Consider the following 18,747-nt stretch of genomic DNA (forward strand, 5'->3'; position numbering starts at 1 on the left):
ACACGGAGACAGCCCAACAGCTCCTCTGGGGCCCTTTCCAATGTGAGGCCAAATCTGTCCTGAAAAGCACTTCTGGAAAACTCCTGCATTGGTCTTGAAGTATTAGTGGTAGCCTACCTTCTACCTATTGGGATCCAGAAGAATCTTGAGCCCTGCCTTAATGTGCATGTCGAAAGCAAGTCCACTGCTTTCTGTACCTGTCTGCACCTGACGACCCAACCACAGCACACCTGCACATCCTCACACCTGCACACCCTCACACTTTCAGCAGCTCTGACCTCCACTGACAGAGGGGCTTCTCCTAAGAACACTGAGCAGGGAGGCCCACGAGGCATCACGGACTGTTTCCCATTATCTGACAGATCTTAGGAACAGAAAGCTACATGCCAGGGCTGTGCCTGCCGGGAGGCCCCCTGACCGCCTCTAGGTCAGCACAGCCGCTGGAGGAGGCTGCTGAGAGCCTGCCACTCACAGGCCTTTTATGACTTTTGTAAACACTTAACAGGAAAGAAACATGGGGGGACCACAGGTGGTGGCAGCATCCTGGAACCGCCTGCAAAAGGAGGTCTGAGGTCACCCCCACAGGCCTGGAGGAGCCCTGCTGATGGCTGGGGAGCAGCCTGGGACTGTGGCTTAAGAGTAATCAGTGTCATGTTGCTGCATTTTTAAAAAGAAACTCTGCCTGGAGCAGACCAGCAGGGATTGCTTTGGTCAAGTATTTCACAAAGACGTTTGGCCTGAGAAACCACAATGTAAACTGCAAATCCGAACCCCAGGATTAAGGAAGATGGGGAAGGATTAAGGCACTTGCCCAAAGGGACAGGTTCTTTCCATTAGGATAAACCCTCTTCTTAACTGCTCTGGTCATCCCAGCACCCGCCGGGGCCAGAGGGACCCAGCATATACATACAGCATGTCAGGACAGTTGTCCGGCTTGTCCAGAAGGCCGCCCTCCATGACGAAGCGAAGGACTTGCTCATTGGACAGGCCCTGGTATGGCTGCTCGGCCAGCGTGGCGATCTCCCAGAGGACGACCCCAAAGGACCTACAGGGAGAAAAGAAACGTGAGGTGCTTGGAAAGGGGTGGACAGAGCCACAGAGCCCTCTCCCTTTGGGCGACTGAGCGCATGTCGGGCAGCGAGCCAGGCCCTGGGCTAAGTGTGGAACACCCATCCTCGTGTCGTTGAGTCGATGCAGCCCTGGTGGCACAGCTCTGCCAGCTGAGGGGAAGGAGTGTTCAGGGCCCTTGAACAGCCAGCGAGCACGTGATCTCCAATGGGAGCCCCAGGCAAGCTGGCTTCAGGGCCCAGCCCCAGCCAGGACCCTGCAGGGCAGCATCTCCCTAATGTGCTTTTATACCACCAATAATCGAATGCTGGTCCCCAGGCCCGGCTGGGACAGTGATTTAGTGCAAATCCCTGGGACAAAATGCAGCCTGGGACAAGCAAGCTGTTCAACAAGCTCCCCGTTTTGGAAACTTCTACCTAAGTGGTTTTCTATGCAGGAACCCCTGGTTGAGTTTTTAACTCTTAAGGATGCCTGGGCCCCCGACTGATTTCACTGGTCTGGGGTGGGGGCCTGGGCCTTGGGGTGTCGAAAAGCTCAGTGGGGATCTTACAGGTCCAGGAGGGCCCGGGGAGATGAGGGGCTCAGCCTCATAGTGGGGGACAGAGAAGGGTGGCACTGGCTGGGGTGGGGCTCGCGCACTAGGAAGAATCCTTAGGCCCAGAGTTTAGCCAAGGTGGGGGGAAGGGGATGGCTGAGGAACCAAGTCAGCAAGGGGAGCAGGGAGCGATTCCGCCTCGCATGCGCTTCTGCCTGTGGGTTAGAAGAGCCTACTACTGGAAAACAAACTAAAATAGGTATACACATACACAGAAATTTCAGACTGAGGATGTTAAAAAAGGCAGTGCTGTAATCTGCAAAGTAAAGGTGGCTTCCCAGCATACATCAGCGTCTTTCACAAATTCTCCACGGTCTATTTGCCTTTCCATTCGGTTCATTTCCGCAGATTAAAGCCTGCCGCTTGGCCAACCCGAGGGGCTTCCTGGACCTTCCAAAGGCCAGGGGTGTGGGCAAAGCCGCACTGAAAATTCTGGGGCGGCGCTTCCCGCCCAGAGCTCTGCGGATCCTGGCCAAGCCGAGCCCGGAGGGCCGCGGACTTTGTATCAGAATGTTTTACTCGATGCTTCAGCTCCTTTCCATGAACAAAAGGGTTTTGTACAAATTGATGCTGAGAGCAGATGTCAGACATAAATATTTAGAATCTTAGCCCTCAGAGGACAGACCCACCCAAGATCCTTTTGAAACTCAGTGACCAAGAAATAGTCTTGGTATTGCACGAGAGACCTAGGAAAGTTGAAAGCCCGGAGGCCCAAATGCGGTGTTCGCAGGCCCAGCCGAGGGCAGTGGGCTCCTCCCGTCAACCTGGGCTGGGGGATCTCCGCAGACTGAATTGGCCCGGTCACCTAGGTCTCTGCCTCAGAGGCCACGGCTCCCAACTCCTCCTCGGAAATGCGGTACCCAACTGACGGCAGGCCTGGCCTGAGAAATAACCTGAAAATGTGGTTTCTCCCAGCCCCACGTCCCCCTCCTGCCCCACACGTTCCTCGGCTGTGCCAGCTACTGTCAGGCGGCCAGCGCCCACCGGACGGCGCCCATGCTGACCTCTCAGCACCTACCGCCCCACTCCAAGCTCTGGGTTACTGTGGACCTTTGACCTTAATGTGTCTCAACTCTGTCTCGCCACCCTGATATTGCCAAATGTCTCCTAGGAGATGCCATCAACCCTGTGGAGAACCACTGCTAGTGTAACATCACTGAAACGAGAACCACAACTCTAGTATATAAAGTCAGAAGCTCATGCGTTTAGCTTCTCTCCTAAGTGAATCAAAGAAATTCTTCAGAAATTAAAAAGTGTTTCCCAACGGGTTTGGGGCAGTCGAGGAAAAAAATATTAACTTTCTTAGAGAATGCCACTTTCCTTTGTAGAGGAGGGGAAAAAAAATCCTTTTCTTCTCTCCTGCTCAGTTCTCGGCTGGGGCTCTGTATCAAAAGACAGATTAACAAGAGAAAGGGTACAGATTTTTTTAATATAAGTTTTACACGACACAGGAGCCTTCATAAGGAAATGAAGACCCAACAAAGTAGTAAAACCTAAGCATTTTTTATATTAGTTTTGATGAAGAGCACAAAGTCATGGAAAAAGGGGGACTAGGACAGAAGGATATGAGCAAAGGGTACAGTGAACTGGGGAAACCCAGCAAGACTTGTTAGTTCAGATTCCTCTTGGTGTCTTAGAAAATAAGGACGCTTCTTTCCTCCAGGGCATATAAGGGTCATAAGCCTGCTTCAGGGGAAGGTCAGAGAGTCCTTCCTGCAAATTCCACTTCGCGACTCCTTCAGCTTAGAAGAGTCAGCATGCCAACAACAAACTCCTCCAGTATAGCACAGGGAACTGTATTCAATAGCACCCTGAGGTCATCCTTCCCACACCTCCTCAGATAACCCCCACAGCTTGCCCGTGCAGGCTCAGACCTGCCCAAAGGTCTGCTCCCCTCCTTTCGTCCCCCCAGCACATCCTCAGTGCAGATGGTCCCCCTTGCCTGAAGGACGCCTCCTTTTTGGCACCAACATCTTACTGAGAGGAGCTTCACACTCTAGCTAACGTGAACTTCTTAAAACACGGCTCTAGGTCACTCTCCGGCTCAGAAGCCTCTCCTCACGGAGCCTGCAGAATTAGTCCCAAACCCCTAACAAAACAGCCAAGGCCTCACTTGAGCTCTCTTCAGCCTAACTCCCTTGAGGAAGTCCCACCATCCTCTACACGCACTAAGCGCTTCCCACCACCGTGGAAAGAGCCCACTTCCTCACTGTTCGGAAGGTGACAGTCCATACTTCAGGGTGCCCCACGACTCCCGCTCTTCGGGGAAGGGGTCTGTGATCCCAGCCTGTCAGGGTCGCTTCCTGTTCTCAACAGGACTTCATCCCTCAGGGACAAGGACCATGTCTCTAGGCGCCCTGGCTCTTACACACGCTGAGCACTGTGCCTGGGCCACGCCAGGTCCTCACGATCACACACGTGAAAGAACACAGAAGGTGACAGAGCCGGCTCTCCACAAAGGCTTTCCCTGGAGTGACTCTGGTTTGATGTCAGTGTCACCTGCTTGTGAGGGCCACTTAGTGCTGGCATCCGGGCGTCCTTCACAGGACATGACTAGCTGAGTTCAACCATTTTTCTGCCCCAAGGTATGGAGGCTAAAGCATCTCTACCCAACACCAACGTGCCTCCCGGTCATCACCAGTTGTCACAGGGGCCATTTAAACATCTATTGAGGGGCTTCCCTGGTGGCGTAGTGGTTGAGAGTCCGCCTGCCGATGCAGGGGACACGGATTCGTGCCCTGGTCCGGGAAGATCCCACACTTGCCGCGGAGCGGCTAGGCCCGTGAGCCGTGGCCGCTGAGCCTGCACATCTGGAGCCTGTGCTCCGCAACGGGAGAGGCCACAACAGTGAGAGGCCCGCGTACCACAAAAAAACAAAACAAAAACATCTACTGAGGTTCTGCAGACATCCCCAAACAGACCTTACCTCACAGATGGAGCAGCTGAAGTCCACAGATACCCCATGGTTTGACCAAGGCCACACAGCCAGAGACGCTGAGAAATACGCAACACCTGCATGCTTTTCAGAGCGGGTCATTTACAATGTGGCACTGGCATTTAATGCCTCATACAAAACCAAGCTTTGAATTTTATGGATTTAATCGCTAAACATTAGATAAATGCCTTTGTGTGAAGTCTTTTCTAATTTCGAGCATTGGGGCTGTTTTCCCAAGTAAGGGACAACTTGGTGTGAGACTCACTTCAATTCCAGTGCTGGTTAAAGTCAGCATTCAATTATTATACCACCTCATACAAGGACGGGATCTGTCAATGTCCCACCCACCAGCAAATTGAAACCTACAGAGATATCCACATTACCAGCTGATGTGAATTCGCCACTGAAGAACCAAATAACTCTAGGAGGGAGCAACCAGCCCTGGATATTTGTGGCCACTTGGAAAGCTTCTCAGTAAGTCAAGAAATGAAGACTGTTGTAGGGTGATTCAGTTGCCCAGGAAGGAAACACACCTTCAAGCCATGGATTTCCCCCTCCCCAGTCCTGCGCCTGGTTCCCTCCATGCCTGGAGGGCACACCTGTGTCTTCTAACCCAAAGGAACCATTTTCAGGGACACAGTGCTACAAGAGAGCTATAGGAGGTACCAGGACAGTGCCCAAGGGCCTGGGAATAATGTCTCCAAGGATAGCAGGAAAACCTAAAGATGTTCCACCTAGAGAAAAGAGACCACTTCCTTGTGACTCTAAGGCCTGTCTTATCAAAAACAGAGCAGGTTGTGCAACCGTGCTACAGAGAAGGGCCAACGGGGTGTCAGCAAGAGGCCGACTTAAGCATAGCATGAGAAAGACCTGCAAGACCCAAGGATGTCTTAAGGATTAGGGCTGTCTGTCTTTATGAGAGAGGAATTAGCAGTCCCTGGAAATATGTGAGCAGAAGCTCAAAAACCAGCTGTCAAAGATGCTGTAGATGGGGTGTGGGGACGGGTCCCGACCTCAGAATACCTTCTGATCCTAAAATTCTGGGGTATCTTCTGCAAAGTCAAATACAATTCTTTGTATTTCTTTCTAGACTTAAACTATTTAGGGATGACTGTTTTGTACCATTGAATACACTCAAAAATGATTTTCATTCCTTCAAGAGGGAGCACTTTAGATCCTGGGGAGCTAAGAAGCCTTCCATATTCTCCATTGTCCTAGCCTACCCACCTTACCAGTGTTATCCTCAAAGGCTATGTTAAAAAAAAACCAAAAACTAAAGCACTGTCAAAGCCTGAACATGGAATGGAATGAATATGAAATCCCTACTCTTGTTTATATATATTTTTTCTTACTGGTTCATAATGTCTATGTCATCAAATGGGAGAAAAATGGCAATGAACACCCTTTACTCCTGCTTGTTGCAATTGCTGCTAACCAGAATTTGGTAAACTTAGCCTGTGAGATATTAACAACTCTAGTTTTATCTTCCTGCCCTGCCTCTGTTTTCCCTGGCTCTCGTGGTTTTCTATGTTACTGCACTGTAAGCTGACCTCAAAGTTGTTGGAAGCATGGATCCTAGAATAAACAGATGCGGGTGTGGGCCCAGGCCTGTCCTCTCCCGATCATCTCGATATCTAAAAATGGTGTTGAACACTTTGACTTGACTGTGAAGAGGGAACCGTCTTGAACAGGCTGATTGCAAAACCGATCTCACACTTGAGCTCGAGAAGAAATCATGCTTTGCTGGGTCATATTCAAATGCTATTTCCAATTTGCACCTGTCTTCAAAATAGGATCCAAGGCCCTTGATCCCAAGGTTCACGAGGTTAAAAAAAAAAAACGATGTCAGTCACTATTTAAATAGCTCCTCTATGTGCTCATCCCTACAGCTGGAGTAAACAACTACCATTTCTGTAACCCCCCAGCAACGGGATCTCCTGAGAGGACAGCCAAGAAACTAGCTGACGTTCTAGAAGGTAGACGTGCCAGGGCCTTCGCCTGCCAAGAACCTCAATCGTATTTCAGAAACTGACCACCTCTCCACAATGTTGCTGAGGAGCCTCAATAAACAATCCTATCAAAAGGCCTCTGCATCCGCAGCTGATGCACCTTCTACCCCAAGATACGTCCATGACTAAGGGAGACATTTTGCTTTCTACACCATCCCTGGGTCAGCAACGATAGGTGCCCATTGGAAGAGGACAGACAGCAGATGGAACCAACAGGAAAACATATCAAGGCTCATAAGCTTTGGGTCTAAAATAAGCAGCATCTGCAATCTGAAGTTTTAATTAGGTGAAGCAACCACCTCCCCAAACACACACATACGCACACGCGTGCGCACGCACACGTCGCATCTATTTATTGCGAAAGAAAATGAGAGAAGGCAGGTGGGGAAGAAGCAGAAAGAGGTAAAACTTTCTGGCTTGTCCCCATACCCTAGCCCCTGGTGGTGTGTCTCCAGGCCTCCCAACCACTCGGTGAGCAGCTAAGCATTGAAAAGAAATGTTGGTCCCACAAATTCTTTAGATCCCACAAGTGCCCACTGACAACAGGAACACGTCAGTGATGAGGGGGTGGCCCCCATCACACTTAGTCAAAGCCGGAAACGGGTAACAATGAACAGAAAACAGGAGGAAAGGAAAGGAAAGGACTCGTGGGGGCCGGGGGCTGGCATTATGGGAAAGGTCTCTCGTACCAGACGTCAGAGTGCGTGGTGAAGACTCCATCCTTGAGGGACTCGGGGGACATCCAGCGCACGGGCAGCAGCCCCTTCCCTCCCTTCCGGTAATAGTCGGTCTCATAGATGTCTCTCGTCATCCCAAAATCTGTGAGGAGGAGAGAAGGCACGAGAGTTACCCCATGTGAGTAAGGTCCGGGGAGAAGCAAAGAGGCACAGTGACGTCTCAGAGGAGGGTCCTGTGCCCACAGCCAAGTCCAAGGGGAAACTGGCTTTAGGTAGGCCGATATCCATGCTGCCACTTGATGAGGCAGAAACCGTAGGCGAGGACCGGTGAGTCACATGACAAGCAAATGCCCAGAAATCTCTGCCTTTAAATATATTTACAATGTGATTCTTTTAAGAAGGTAGCTCCCTCATTGCATTTAAAATGAGAGGCATCTTACAAATTATCAGGACCCATAGTTTATCAGGAAAATAGGTACTGAGTAGAGCAAAGGTCATTTGTATGTGGTTTAAAAACATGATCAAATAGCCAGGAGCATGTTGACTTTTATTTACTTAGTAACACTGCCTCATTATCAGAGGAAAGAAAGTAGTTTCACCATCTAATAAGGGGGAAAATATTGAGAGGACCAATTCACGATGAAAAAAGTACACAGTAAGATGCCTAAGAGATGGTATTTACTAGGCCCCTGAAGCTATTACTCAATAATGTTTTTCAACATAATACTCCCACTCATTTTTGAAAATGTCTTCCATTTCCCATGTCTCTAGAAGATGTCACATAATTATGTTTGATGGCAGGCTTGCTTTATAATCCTAAATTATTGCTTCTTTGTCAGATTTTGATTTTCCACTCAATCATGTAACCTTTCCTTGCAGGGACTCTTCCATCCTCCTTCCCAGGAGAAAGGGCTGCTCTCCTTTTTAAAATGTTCATTTATGTCTCTAACTCTGCCACAAAGAGGTAAGGCTACAAAGCAAACACAGAGAACAAAGTTCCTTGGACGTTAATCAACATAATTTCCTTGTACTATGCTAACGGCCATCGAATTGCCTCTGGTAAAACTGCTTGTCATATTTGTAATCCATGGGACACTGGGCATTAGAAAAACATCTTTGAATCCTAGCGAAGAATAAAAACGAAGTGCTAAAGTCTTATCTCTGAATTATCCAGTGACGTGCAAGTAGAGGATCTGCTTTTCCTTGCACAACAAGGAAAGACAGAAATCCCAGAAAAAAAAGCACAGATTATTTCCTCCTTAACCCAAAAGAAAAATTTCAAATTTCAGGAAGAAAAAACACAGTACAAAGAAAACATCACTATAAATATGCCACATGGTTAAATAGCAAATAGAGTCCTTGCTGATTTGGACTTCCAATGGCAAGTGGCACAAAAACGGCTCTCCCGCAGTGAGGGCGAACAGGGAAGTAAAGGAGAAGGAACTGAGTTAGGCCATGGACACTAATGTTTCCATTTCCGAGGACCTGCCCCACACCCAGCACGTACGTGCCTGGTGCTTTCCTGCACCGAGTCTTTCCCAGCATCTCATGACTCTCTTACAGCATCATCCCCATTTCAGAGGTCAAGAAATTGGGGCTCACAGAACTTAAAGACATTTGCCACAAGCCTCACGTCTGTTAGTGGCAGAACCGGGATTTAGTTTTGTTAGTGCCTGCCTGGCTCTGCAGCTGGGGAAGGGGAGCTGGTTGGCATCTCTGTGGGAGCAATCTGGGTCCTCGCTGAGAAGGGAAGGGGAGGGAGCAGGGTACACAGAGGAAGCCCAGGCAGTAGCCATAGGGGCTCTTCCCTGAGAGCCCCAGGGCAAGACAGCCTCAGACTTTCAGGGGTGTCAAATGTGTGGATGCCTCAAAGGGCCAATCCAAGGACACACGGAATAACTGATGGCCAAGGATATTTGCTATACGATATGGCTCCATCCATTACCTCTAGCTCCTACAAATGAAAGATAAAGATGCCTATCCCTACTTGGGAAACCATTCTAGAGGGGATACTCATTGCTCACCAAAGGGCCAAAATATTCATTCAAATTCATTGTTAAAAAAACCCCAAAAACACTGCTAAAGGAAGGCGAGCACTTCCAGAACAGACAGTTCAAGAGCTAGACAAAGAGGTTTAAATAGTTTTTGGATGTAAAGTCTTCCTGTAGCTTCTCAGGATAAATACTCAGCATTTTCCTGAAACATCATCATCTCACAGTGGGAAGAGCAGGTGGTCCCCATGCAGCCCTGATGCTTTATGTGTTTTATCAGGCAGATTCAAGGACCAAAGTAAAAACCAAACCTAAAGTCCAAAGTAAATTCCTAACCAGTAACCACCCCCCTTTTTGGGTGTTACAGTGGGTGGTGGCAACAAGGGGTCTAAGGAGGAGTTTAGTTAGCTAATAAGTAAGGCCTGCAACAAAGATCAAGAGCTCCGAGGTTGACCAGCTCGGGTGTGAACCCCAGAAAGCAGCGGTCTTCCCTCATCCTGTAACCACTTCTGCTCTGTGCACGGGCTTCACCACCGGGGACCTCACCTCTTAGAAAACGCCATGGACCCCCGGTTGTTGTGAGGCAGACAATGTTCCTTGTAAGCTGGAAAACTGGAAGACATACTGGTAGTATGGAGGGCAACTTTTAGGCACAAGTCAAAATCACCTGAGACACTGTCTCAACCATTTTTGGAAACAATGCTTAGAACTGTTCTGCCAAGAAATGCCTCAAGTGCCAGTAGAGGCAACCTCACGGACCATGGCCTCAGCTCACCCTTGGCCACTGCCTGGACCACTGCGCCCATGCACTATCAGGATTAGAGCCAGGCTGGCTGGGTTTGCGACTATTGACTGGACACAATCACATTATTCCAGAGAGTAAGACTCTGCAGTCACGGGACGCATTGGAAAACCTCTCCAATGCCCACTTGGTCCCTAAAACATGTGCGAGTTTAGTTCTTGCTCAGATCTGGAAAGCTAAGGACACACCTCCGATTTTGACTGTGAAATCTTCGGCCACCATGCAGTTCCGGGCAGCGAGGTCTCTGTGGACAAACTTATTGGCGTTGAGGTATGCCATGCCATCTGCAATCTCTCCAGCCATCTGGATCATTTTGCTTAGGCTGGGAGGTGCTAGGACTGGATTATTCTGTTGGAGATTAAAAAAAAAAAATCCACGTGAGAATTTAGGAATTTTTAGGGAAATTTAGGGATTTTTCCCTCCCCGTGTTCTTTCACGGTTTGCAAATCCACCTTTGTTCAATCTGAGCACCACAGGTCATTCTGCTAAGAAACCAGGAGTGGCTCAGAAGGAGGCCATGGCACTTGCCCTCTGACCACATCACAAAGCTGCAGAGAGAAGCACCTATTAGCACAACTTGGGAGGACCAGCATCTTCGATACTGGGTGGGGCCAACATCATTTAAAGTGAAACCAGCAATTTTTGATATTAAAAATTCTGGATACTCAAATTCCAATTAGTGTATGTGTTCCTTTTATTTCTACAATCCAACTCCATACAGGGAAAAGGAGGGAGAGGACATTACAAAGACCATGTGGAAATAAACAAACGGGTTTCTTGAATGGACACTGGATGTGTTATTTCCTACATTAAATTATTTAATCCTTTTCTTTCCCTTCAACTTTCTTCTAGAGTACAAAACCATCAAGATGAATTTGTTCACCTTACAGAGTGGCATTCCTTGGATTATTATCTTCTGTGGGTGTTGAGGAAAGCAAGCCCTTGACAGTTCATTTAAGTCCAGCAGAAGCTTATTCTGGAGGGGACCAATGTCCAACAGTGACAGGTAACACGGATAAACGTTTCCTCTTTGCAGAGAAGGGCAACATACCGACTTCAGAATTGAGAAGAAATACCCTCAAATAATAAATCCATTTAGAAAAGTTTTACATAAAATGTGTGTCCAAGCCTCTTTATCCTAAAAGAAAGTGTAGAAACCAATCAGCACCCCCAGTTTAGATGCTGACCACCTCTTGTTTGTGTGAGTTCAACAGACTTTACCTCAGTTTCCCTGACTACAGAGCATCTGTCACAACACAGCAAAGCCATCCTGCTCTGACAAGGTCCCACACGTCCCCTTCCCAGTTCAAACCCTGCGCCACAGGAAGAACATGTCTGGGGTTTAGGATCAGACAGTCTGGCCTCCTGCCTGGGCTCTTTCACATGGGGTCGAGGCGGGGTCACTGCTGGGAGGATGACCTGGGACCATGCATGGCAAGTGTCCGCCAGTGCCTGGCCAAGGTCCACACCCAGGGAATGCTGGTTTCGCCCAGTGAGGTGCTAGTTTCTGCCCCAAAGCTGGCTTCTAGGAGCAGTATAACAACTCTCCAAGTACTTGGGGGTTGGTTCCCTACACTTGAATTCTGAAGCTACTATCAGGACTGTCTGTGGTGATTTAAAATCCTCATTACTGAGTTGCCTGGGGAAGTGATGTGATGACCCAAAGGGTAAGCCAAAACTACCCCCTTCCTTTACAAAGGGGCCTTGCTTAGAGGAGCCTTTTTCCCTCAGGACCTAACATTCCCTTTAGCCTTTTCAGGGCTTTAGATATGCACGGTACACCAGGAAATTGGCAGGTAAAATGTTAACTTTATGCTCATAATACTTAAGTTGTGGAATATTAAGTTAGGCGCTTATTAGAAGTGGCGCTTCATAATATTAATATGAAAAACAGAATCAAAAAAAGGAACCTGATTTTAAGTATCGAAGGAGAGGGCTGACATTCTGTCAGTTCATGGTGCTAATACTGCCATGCTTTCAGACGTCTTAGAAAACAGAAACATCTAACTTGCTTAGAACTACTTAAGACACGTATACACAAGCATCCGCATTTAGTGAGGGAAATGAATGAATCTCCGGGGGGCGGGTAGATGCCAAGTAGAATATAATGAAACCACAGGATAAGCATACGTATTTTTATACTTGACATGGGTTAGAAAGAACAACTTTAAATCTGACAAATCTAAAAGTGAATTTTTTTGGGGGGCTTCCCTGGTGGCACAGTGGTTAAGAATCCGCCTGCCAATGCAGGGGACACGGGTTCGAGCCCTGGTCCGGGAGGATCCCACATGCCGCGGAGCAACTAAGCCCGTGCGCCACAACTACTGAGCGTGTGCTCTAGAGCCTGTGTGCCACAACTCCTGAAGCCCGGGCGCCTAGAGCCTGTGCTCTGCAACAAGAGAAGCCATCGCAATGAGAAGCCCACGCACCACAACGAAGAGTAGCCCCTGCTCACCGCAACTAGAGAAAGCCTGTGTGCAGCAACAAAGACCCAATGCAGCCAAAAATAAATAAATTTTTTTTAAAAGTTAATTTTTTCATCTGAAAAGGACTTTAGTAGTCATCTTGCCCAACCCTCTTATTTTACACATAAGGAAACCAAGGCCCAGAGCCTGAAGCAGCCACCTGAGGACGCAGACAGGTAGTGGCAGAGCCAGGACTAGGGCTATGTGTGGCAAATTTTTATTCTGTGCCTGAAACTGGGTACGAAGGAAGTAAGTGCTTCAGACTTTTCAGAGGTGCCTTAAATGAATCTGATAAGAAACATACTGCCACATCTCCAGTTGCCCAGCTGATGAAGCTTTTCTCCTTTGTGCTGGCTTGTGTATTACAAAGTGAGCTGGGAAAAGGCACTAAGATCCAGGGGAGCTGGGGACCCACGCTGGGCAGAGCACAGGGTGGGTGTGTTGCAAACCGCCCTGCTCGGGGCCTCAGTCCACACTGGGCCTCGCGGACCTCGCAGAACCACACGCATCATCTGCTGTGAGTAAAGGAAGCCACGTGTGAACAAGTGCTTGGAACAAAAATTAAGGAACTACCACTTGGGAGATGATTAAGTTGCCAATTAAAAGAAGAAAACAAAAGATTAAGCTCAAACAGAGAAAGGCTACAGACATTCAAAAAGGGTAGAGAAAGGGGAGGATCCAAGGCACAAAAGCAGACCCAGAGCTTCCTCAACAGGCAGCAAAGTCAGGGTCCAAGTGAGGACTTGAGACCCACCAAGGCAGCCAAGTGAAAGGCAGATGTTGCTGGTATCACTTGTAAGTGTTTATCTCCCAGTTTACTCTTAAAAGTCGTTTCTCCAGGGCTTCCCTGGTGGCGCGGTGGTTGAGGGTCCGCCTGCCGATGCAGGGGACACGGGTTTGTGCCCTGGTCCGGGAAGATCCCACATGCCATGGAGCGGCTGGGCCCGTGAGCCGTGGCCGCTGAGCCTGAGCATCCGGAGCCTGTGCTCCGCGACGGGAGAGGCCACAACAGTGAGAGACTCGCGTACCGCAAAAAAAAAAAAAAAAAAGTCGTTCCTCCCAATGTTACAAAGCTGGGTTCATGGGGAGACACCAGGGTAACACAAATTGATATTTTTTTGATACTAAGTAGAGATCATTGTGCAGCTGAGGTGATGATCATTCAGAAGCTCAAGCAAGACAGTGATTCCGGATAAAGCCTGAAATGTGGATGCAGGCCTTGAGAAATGGGGCTCTCCCCGCTCAAAGGCTCAGACTGCCCACAGGAGGGGAAGGGGCACACGTCAGGTGGGGGCCTGTGAGTGAGTGGGTGTCTGTGCACAGAGCTGGGAGGGAAACCATCCGGCACAAGAATCAAGTCAACCTGACAGTGAACTCTGACAAGCACGACACTGAGCTACACTGGGTCTGGGATGGACAGGAAACATAATGGGCTACATGGGGATCCACTAAGAACCAAACAAGAGAAAGCCGGTCCAGGAGAGAAGGCAGTGGAGGAAACAGGCACTCCTGGCTGGGGTGGGGGGCAGGAAAGGCTCCAGGGAGGGAGCAGCGCAGACATGGTCTGTGGGTGGGAGTCAGAGAGAGATGGTGGTAGAGGAGGTGACTGGGGGTGGAGGGAATGATGCAGCAGCAAAAGCACACAGGGGTTTGAGTAATAGGGTACCTGCGGACTGGCAAGTGCCTCTCACAAAAGATCCAGGTCTCTCTCTAGTCAGGGAACTCCTTCATATACAGGACCAAGAACCAAGCACGGGGCAAGAAAAGTGAATGGATTTAAAGACGCAGTATCTTCTGGGGGAAGGTTCTAAAGGAAAGGGAACAGTTAACATGGGATGTCAGTGAAAATCAAAACTGACCTCCATTTCTGGCCTCAGAGACCGGAGATAACTTTTGAGGTCCCCCCGGGTCATCAGTTCCATGATGACCAGCGTCGGCTGGCCCTGGGACACCACGCCCAGCAAGCGCACCTGTGAGGAAGGACAGAGAGAAGGGCTCAGAGGGTGAGGGCTGCCCACGACTGCGGCTCTCCCACCGCTGGGACCATCTGGCCCAGAGCAGAGCCCGTACAACGGGCCACTGGGGCTCACGGGCCAGCCCTGCATCACATCCAGAACCTTCGTGTGCACAGTGTCTAAAGGAACAGTGGGGTGACGGGGGGGATCCCTACAGAAGACAGGGTGAGACAGCAAACCCACAAGTGTGCTCCCCAACACATGGGGGTTCTTCTCTTACCACATGGTGACAGTTGAACTCCTTCATCACCGAGGCCTCGTTGAGAAACTCAATCCTCTCGCGCATGCTGGCGGCTTCGTTCACCGTCTTAATGGCCACCCTGGTCTCAGGCTCATCCTTGACCACGCCCTTGGCGACACCTTCATAAACCATCCCGAACGAGCCCTGCCCCAGCTCCCGGCTCATGGTGATCTTCTCCCGGGCGACCTCCCACTCGTCAGGCACGTACACTGGGGAAGAAGAGGCCAGAACTGAAACAACGTGCTTTGGGCAAACTCCGGGCCAAAGAGGGCAAGATGCCACTTCCTAGAGCCCACGGAGGAGAACATCAGGAGACAAGGATATGGCTTGCTCTGGAATCTCCCACAGGCTGTGGATTTCAGCAAGGCCACTGTACAGTCAAACACTAAAATTTCAAGTCCTCAAGGAGTTCTAGATAATTCAAAGATACCAACAGCACATAAGAACCAGAAAGTCATCCAATCTGAGATGTTGCTATAAGTATAAAATTCATGCTGGATTTCAAAAAATAATGTAAATATTTCAGTAACTTTTTTACTGACTGCATATTAAAACTGATAATATTTTGGATATATTGAGTTAAAGAAAACCTTATCAACATGTATTTCGCCTGTTTCTTTTTCCTATTTTATATGTGGCTACTAGAAAAATTTCAGGTTTCTTATGGGACTGGCCCTATATTTCCATTGGTAGCTCTGCTCTAGTCTGGACAGTTTCTCTGGCCTTGCCAGAGACCCTGGGTCAATGAATGAGGTACGGAAGCAACTGAGCTCTGGCATTGAGGGGCATTCAGTGGTGACCAGCATGGAGGGACAGCTGATGAGAAGGACCTCCCCAGGGCTTAGGCCTGGGGCCTGTGAACTCAGGGACCTCCCACCACAGGGGTGAGGGGCTGGGGGGTGGGGCTTGGTAATGACTAAGCCTGAATATGATTTCCTGTCCAGCCTAATGCTTCTGGTCAGATTCAATTTGGTTTAAGAAAATAAATAAATAATGCTAGGCAGGAGGAAGGAGAAAGAAAGAGGGAAAGGAAGAAGGGAGGAAAGAAAAAAACAAAACAGAAGATCCATCCTACCACTCTGATGGGTAGGTGAGAACTAAAACAAAATCAACCTGTTCTACAGCTCCATAAGAAATTTCACTTATTATCATATTCTTCTAATGCTGTGTGCTTACGTCCTTGACTGAGAGGGGAACCCTTGGCATGCTCCACTGGTAGGAAAGAGGTGGCCCTGGCTTAAGAAATGCAGAAGGACTGAGAACCTGGGATGGCATCTGTTTGCCTTTAGGCTTTCAGATGTTAACCGTGGGCCTGTGGCTGGATGTAAGAGAAGCAGCGGATTGACAGCTATATTCCGACACCCCCAAGTCCCAGGTATCTACCTTTAAGTGATATCTTAAAGCAAAGATGTCTATGAATTAGGCCCAGGAGATACCACCAATTTACATCTCTAAGGAATTTCCAATATGGACTATGTTAATCAATCTAGAATTTTCTTTCACATACATTTTTGTATTTCATAGTATGTATGTATGTGTTCAGGAATTTCACAAATGGAATTACAACCTCCATATGGCTTAGACAGTTTATAGCCCTGAAGAAGGGGCTGATGCTCACTTAGGAGAGTAAGTATGCAAGACAACCCAGTAGATAAGACTCTTCCTGATACCCCTCAGAAAGTATAAAGAGACACTGTATATATCCATTTATCTCTGAAAATCCAGGCTTGCTTTTAATCAGAATTAACGATGTAACACACCATGAAACATGGAGTTAAAACCAATCACATTCATTCCCTGGGAGGTAGCTGATTCAACCCAATAGCTCTGACTTTAGCCAGCAGTCCTAAGCCCTGCCAGGCAGGAGAGGTTTACGTGCACAATGTTATCAGCGTTTCCCTGGAGGGGATTTTCAGTGTACTCTGGAGAATGGTGACATGCAGATTAGCTTTTGGAGAGAGAAGTTTTTAAAGCATTTTTGAACTGCAATGTCATTTTGTTGCCCCTTGAGGAAACTAGTTATAAGATGCTTGTCAAAAGGCTGAATAAATTAAGTTCAAATAAGGTGACAGTCTTCCTACCTGTTGGCCTGGGTGACAATAAGTTTTGTTTGTTTGTTTTGTTTTTAAAGAATCAAGAAATATTATGAAGGCACTCTGGAAAGACACAAAATTTGAATTCAAATCGCCGTTAAGAGTCTGATATGATTATATTTGTGCTCTCTCTAAACTTCCTGGATCCTTCACAGTCAAAGCTACAAATGCCAATCTTCTATGCTTATTTCAAAACCGAGCAGATTTTTGCAGTAGCCTTACTGCACACTGATAGAGCGGGAAGTGGACTTGCATTTTCCTTATAAATTCCATTAAGTGTGTGATGACTCCTCACCTTACTTGATTAAAAAAAAAAACTATTATTTATTCAAACAATGCATAAAAATCGTCTTGCCTTTTTTTTTTTTTTTTAAAGAAAAAGAGCCCTCTCCCCAAGTAGCTACTCTTTTAAGTTTGGTGTGTATCCTTCCAGAACATTCTCTGCACCTTATATGTACACGCACACACATACATACAGACATGTAGGTGTGTGTGTACATATATATGTCTTTTAAAAATACAACTTTGTGAGACCTTTATATAAAGAAGAATAATGTCCTCATTATTCTACACTTGATTCACATTCAGAGGAGTCTGCTTTTGATTGGCTTTATTGTAAACACAATTAGAATTAGAAATTATTAAAGAAATCAGAGTAATAAAACTTTACACACTTATATAGTGCTTTTAAATTGTTTTCTCATTTGAGGATGAGCAATTAGAATAATCATGACTCTTTATTTCACGTCTCCTGCACACACACTTCCATTTCTGAAGCATGAGCGAGGCAAACGTGTTTTCTAAATACATCCAGCCGATTCCATGCACTTATTTATTCACTTGACAAACCGTGGCCAGCTGCTCCTGTGGGCCAGCTTGCCAGTCTCCCCAGCCCCCAGGACCTCACAGTCCTTCCCCACAGCGACTGCACCACATGTCAGCAAGATGCCAGGGGCTGCCTCATCCTGATTTCTCAACTGCCTAGTTCTGTGACCAGGGTGAGTTTCTCCTCTGAGCCTCGTTACCCCACTGACAGACAGATGAGCATCAGACAACCCATCCTATAGGGATGCAGGGATCAAATGGGATGGCATTTGTGAACGTCTCTAGCAAAGTGCCAGTTAGTGGTACCCAGTGACCAATGTCTCACCCTGACTTACTTTGAAAAGTTAGGATTTTGGCAAACTTGGAAGACAAGACAGCAAATAAGGAAAAAAACCTTCCAAGTCAGACCATCTCAGACGTTTAACTAAATGGCTCTCATGAGTTACTACCAGAGGGAATGTGAACAGGCCATGAGGGTAAGAATCGTTAAGACCCCAGTCAGGAGGGAATGAACAGAAAATCTCCAAGATACAAAAATCAGAGAAGCCGTAGTGATCAAAGACAATTATAATGACATGAAACTCAAGCTGAAACTAGTTTAAAAGGAATGTTTTGTCAGCTGCAGCATATCTTCCAACTAGATGTTGACAATTATACAGATTTTTTCATTCTAGCATAAAATTTCAAACAATTAAATAAATGGATTACTGTGCTGGCCACATTCATCTCTGAAGCCCATTTTTCCTTGGGGCAGCCCAGACAGTCCCAGAATTTTTGACATATTCAGTGAACTGCTCAAAACATTGGTTTAAAAAAAAGTGTTAATGAAGATGGATCTGAGGCCAAAGGTCCCTCAAAATAATGAAAGCCTCTTCCCCTGAATTTGTAACACTCCCCAAAGCTCCTGAGCTGGGACCCCAGACAGTGACTGTAGTTTAGAAGCTTACCATCGGCTGCACTGAAGTACTCCGGGTTCACAGAGGCATACAGCACTCCATTCCCCAGCCTGCTGTTATTTCTGTCAAAAAGGA

General features: G+C 47.7%; 1 protein-coding gene across 5 annotated transcripts in view; it reads right to left on the minus strand.

The window, feature by feature from the left end:
- Window positions 1-18,747, minus strand: part of IGF1R (insulin like growth factor 1 receptor) — a 310,241-nt gene that overhangs the window by 14,556 nt on the left and 276,938 nt on the right. For all 5 annotated transcript variants that reach the window (XM_032622093.1, XM_032622092.1, XM_032622091.1 and 2 more), the window contains 6 exons: window positions 18,664-18,734; window positions 14,778-15,007; window positions 14,402-14,512; window positions 10,266-10,425; window positions 7,297-7,426; window positions 911-1,045 (listed from right to left, as the gene is read on the minus strand). In XM_032622093.1, the coding sequence (XP_032477984.1) occupies window positions 911-1,045; window positions 7,297-7,426; window positions 10,266-10,425; window positions 14,402-14,512; window positions 14,778-15,007; window positions 18,664-18,734 (837 nt within the window). The remainder of the gene's footprint in view (window positions 1-910; window positions 1,046-7,296; window positions 7,427-10,265; window positions 10,426-14,401; window positions 14,513-14,777; window positions 15,008-18,663; window positions 18,735-18,747) is intronic.

This window comes from Phocoena sinus, chromosome 2 (genome assembly GCF_008692025.1).
Source record: "Phocoena sinus isolate mPhoSin1 chromosome 2, mPhoSin1.pri, whole genome shotgun sequence".
In the NCBI taxonomy this organism is placed as follows: domain Eukaryota; kingdom Metazoa; phylum Chordata; class Mammalia; order Artiodactyla; family Phocoenidae; genus Phocoena; species Phocoena sinus.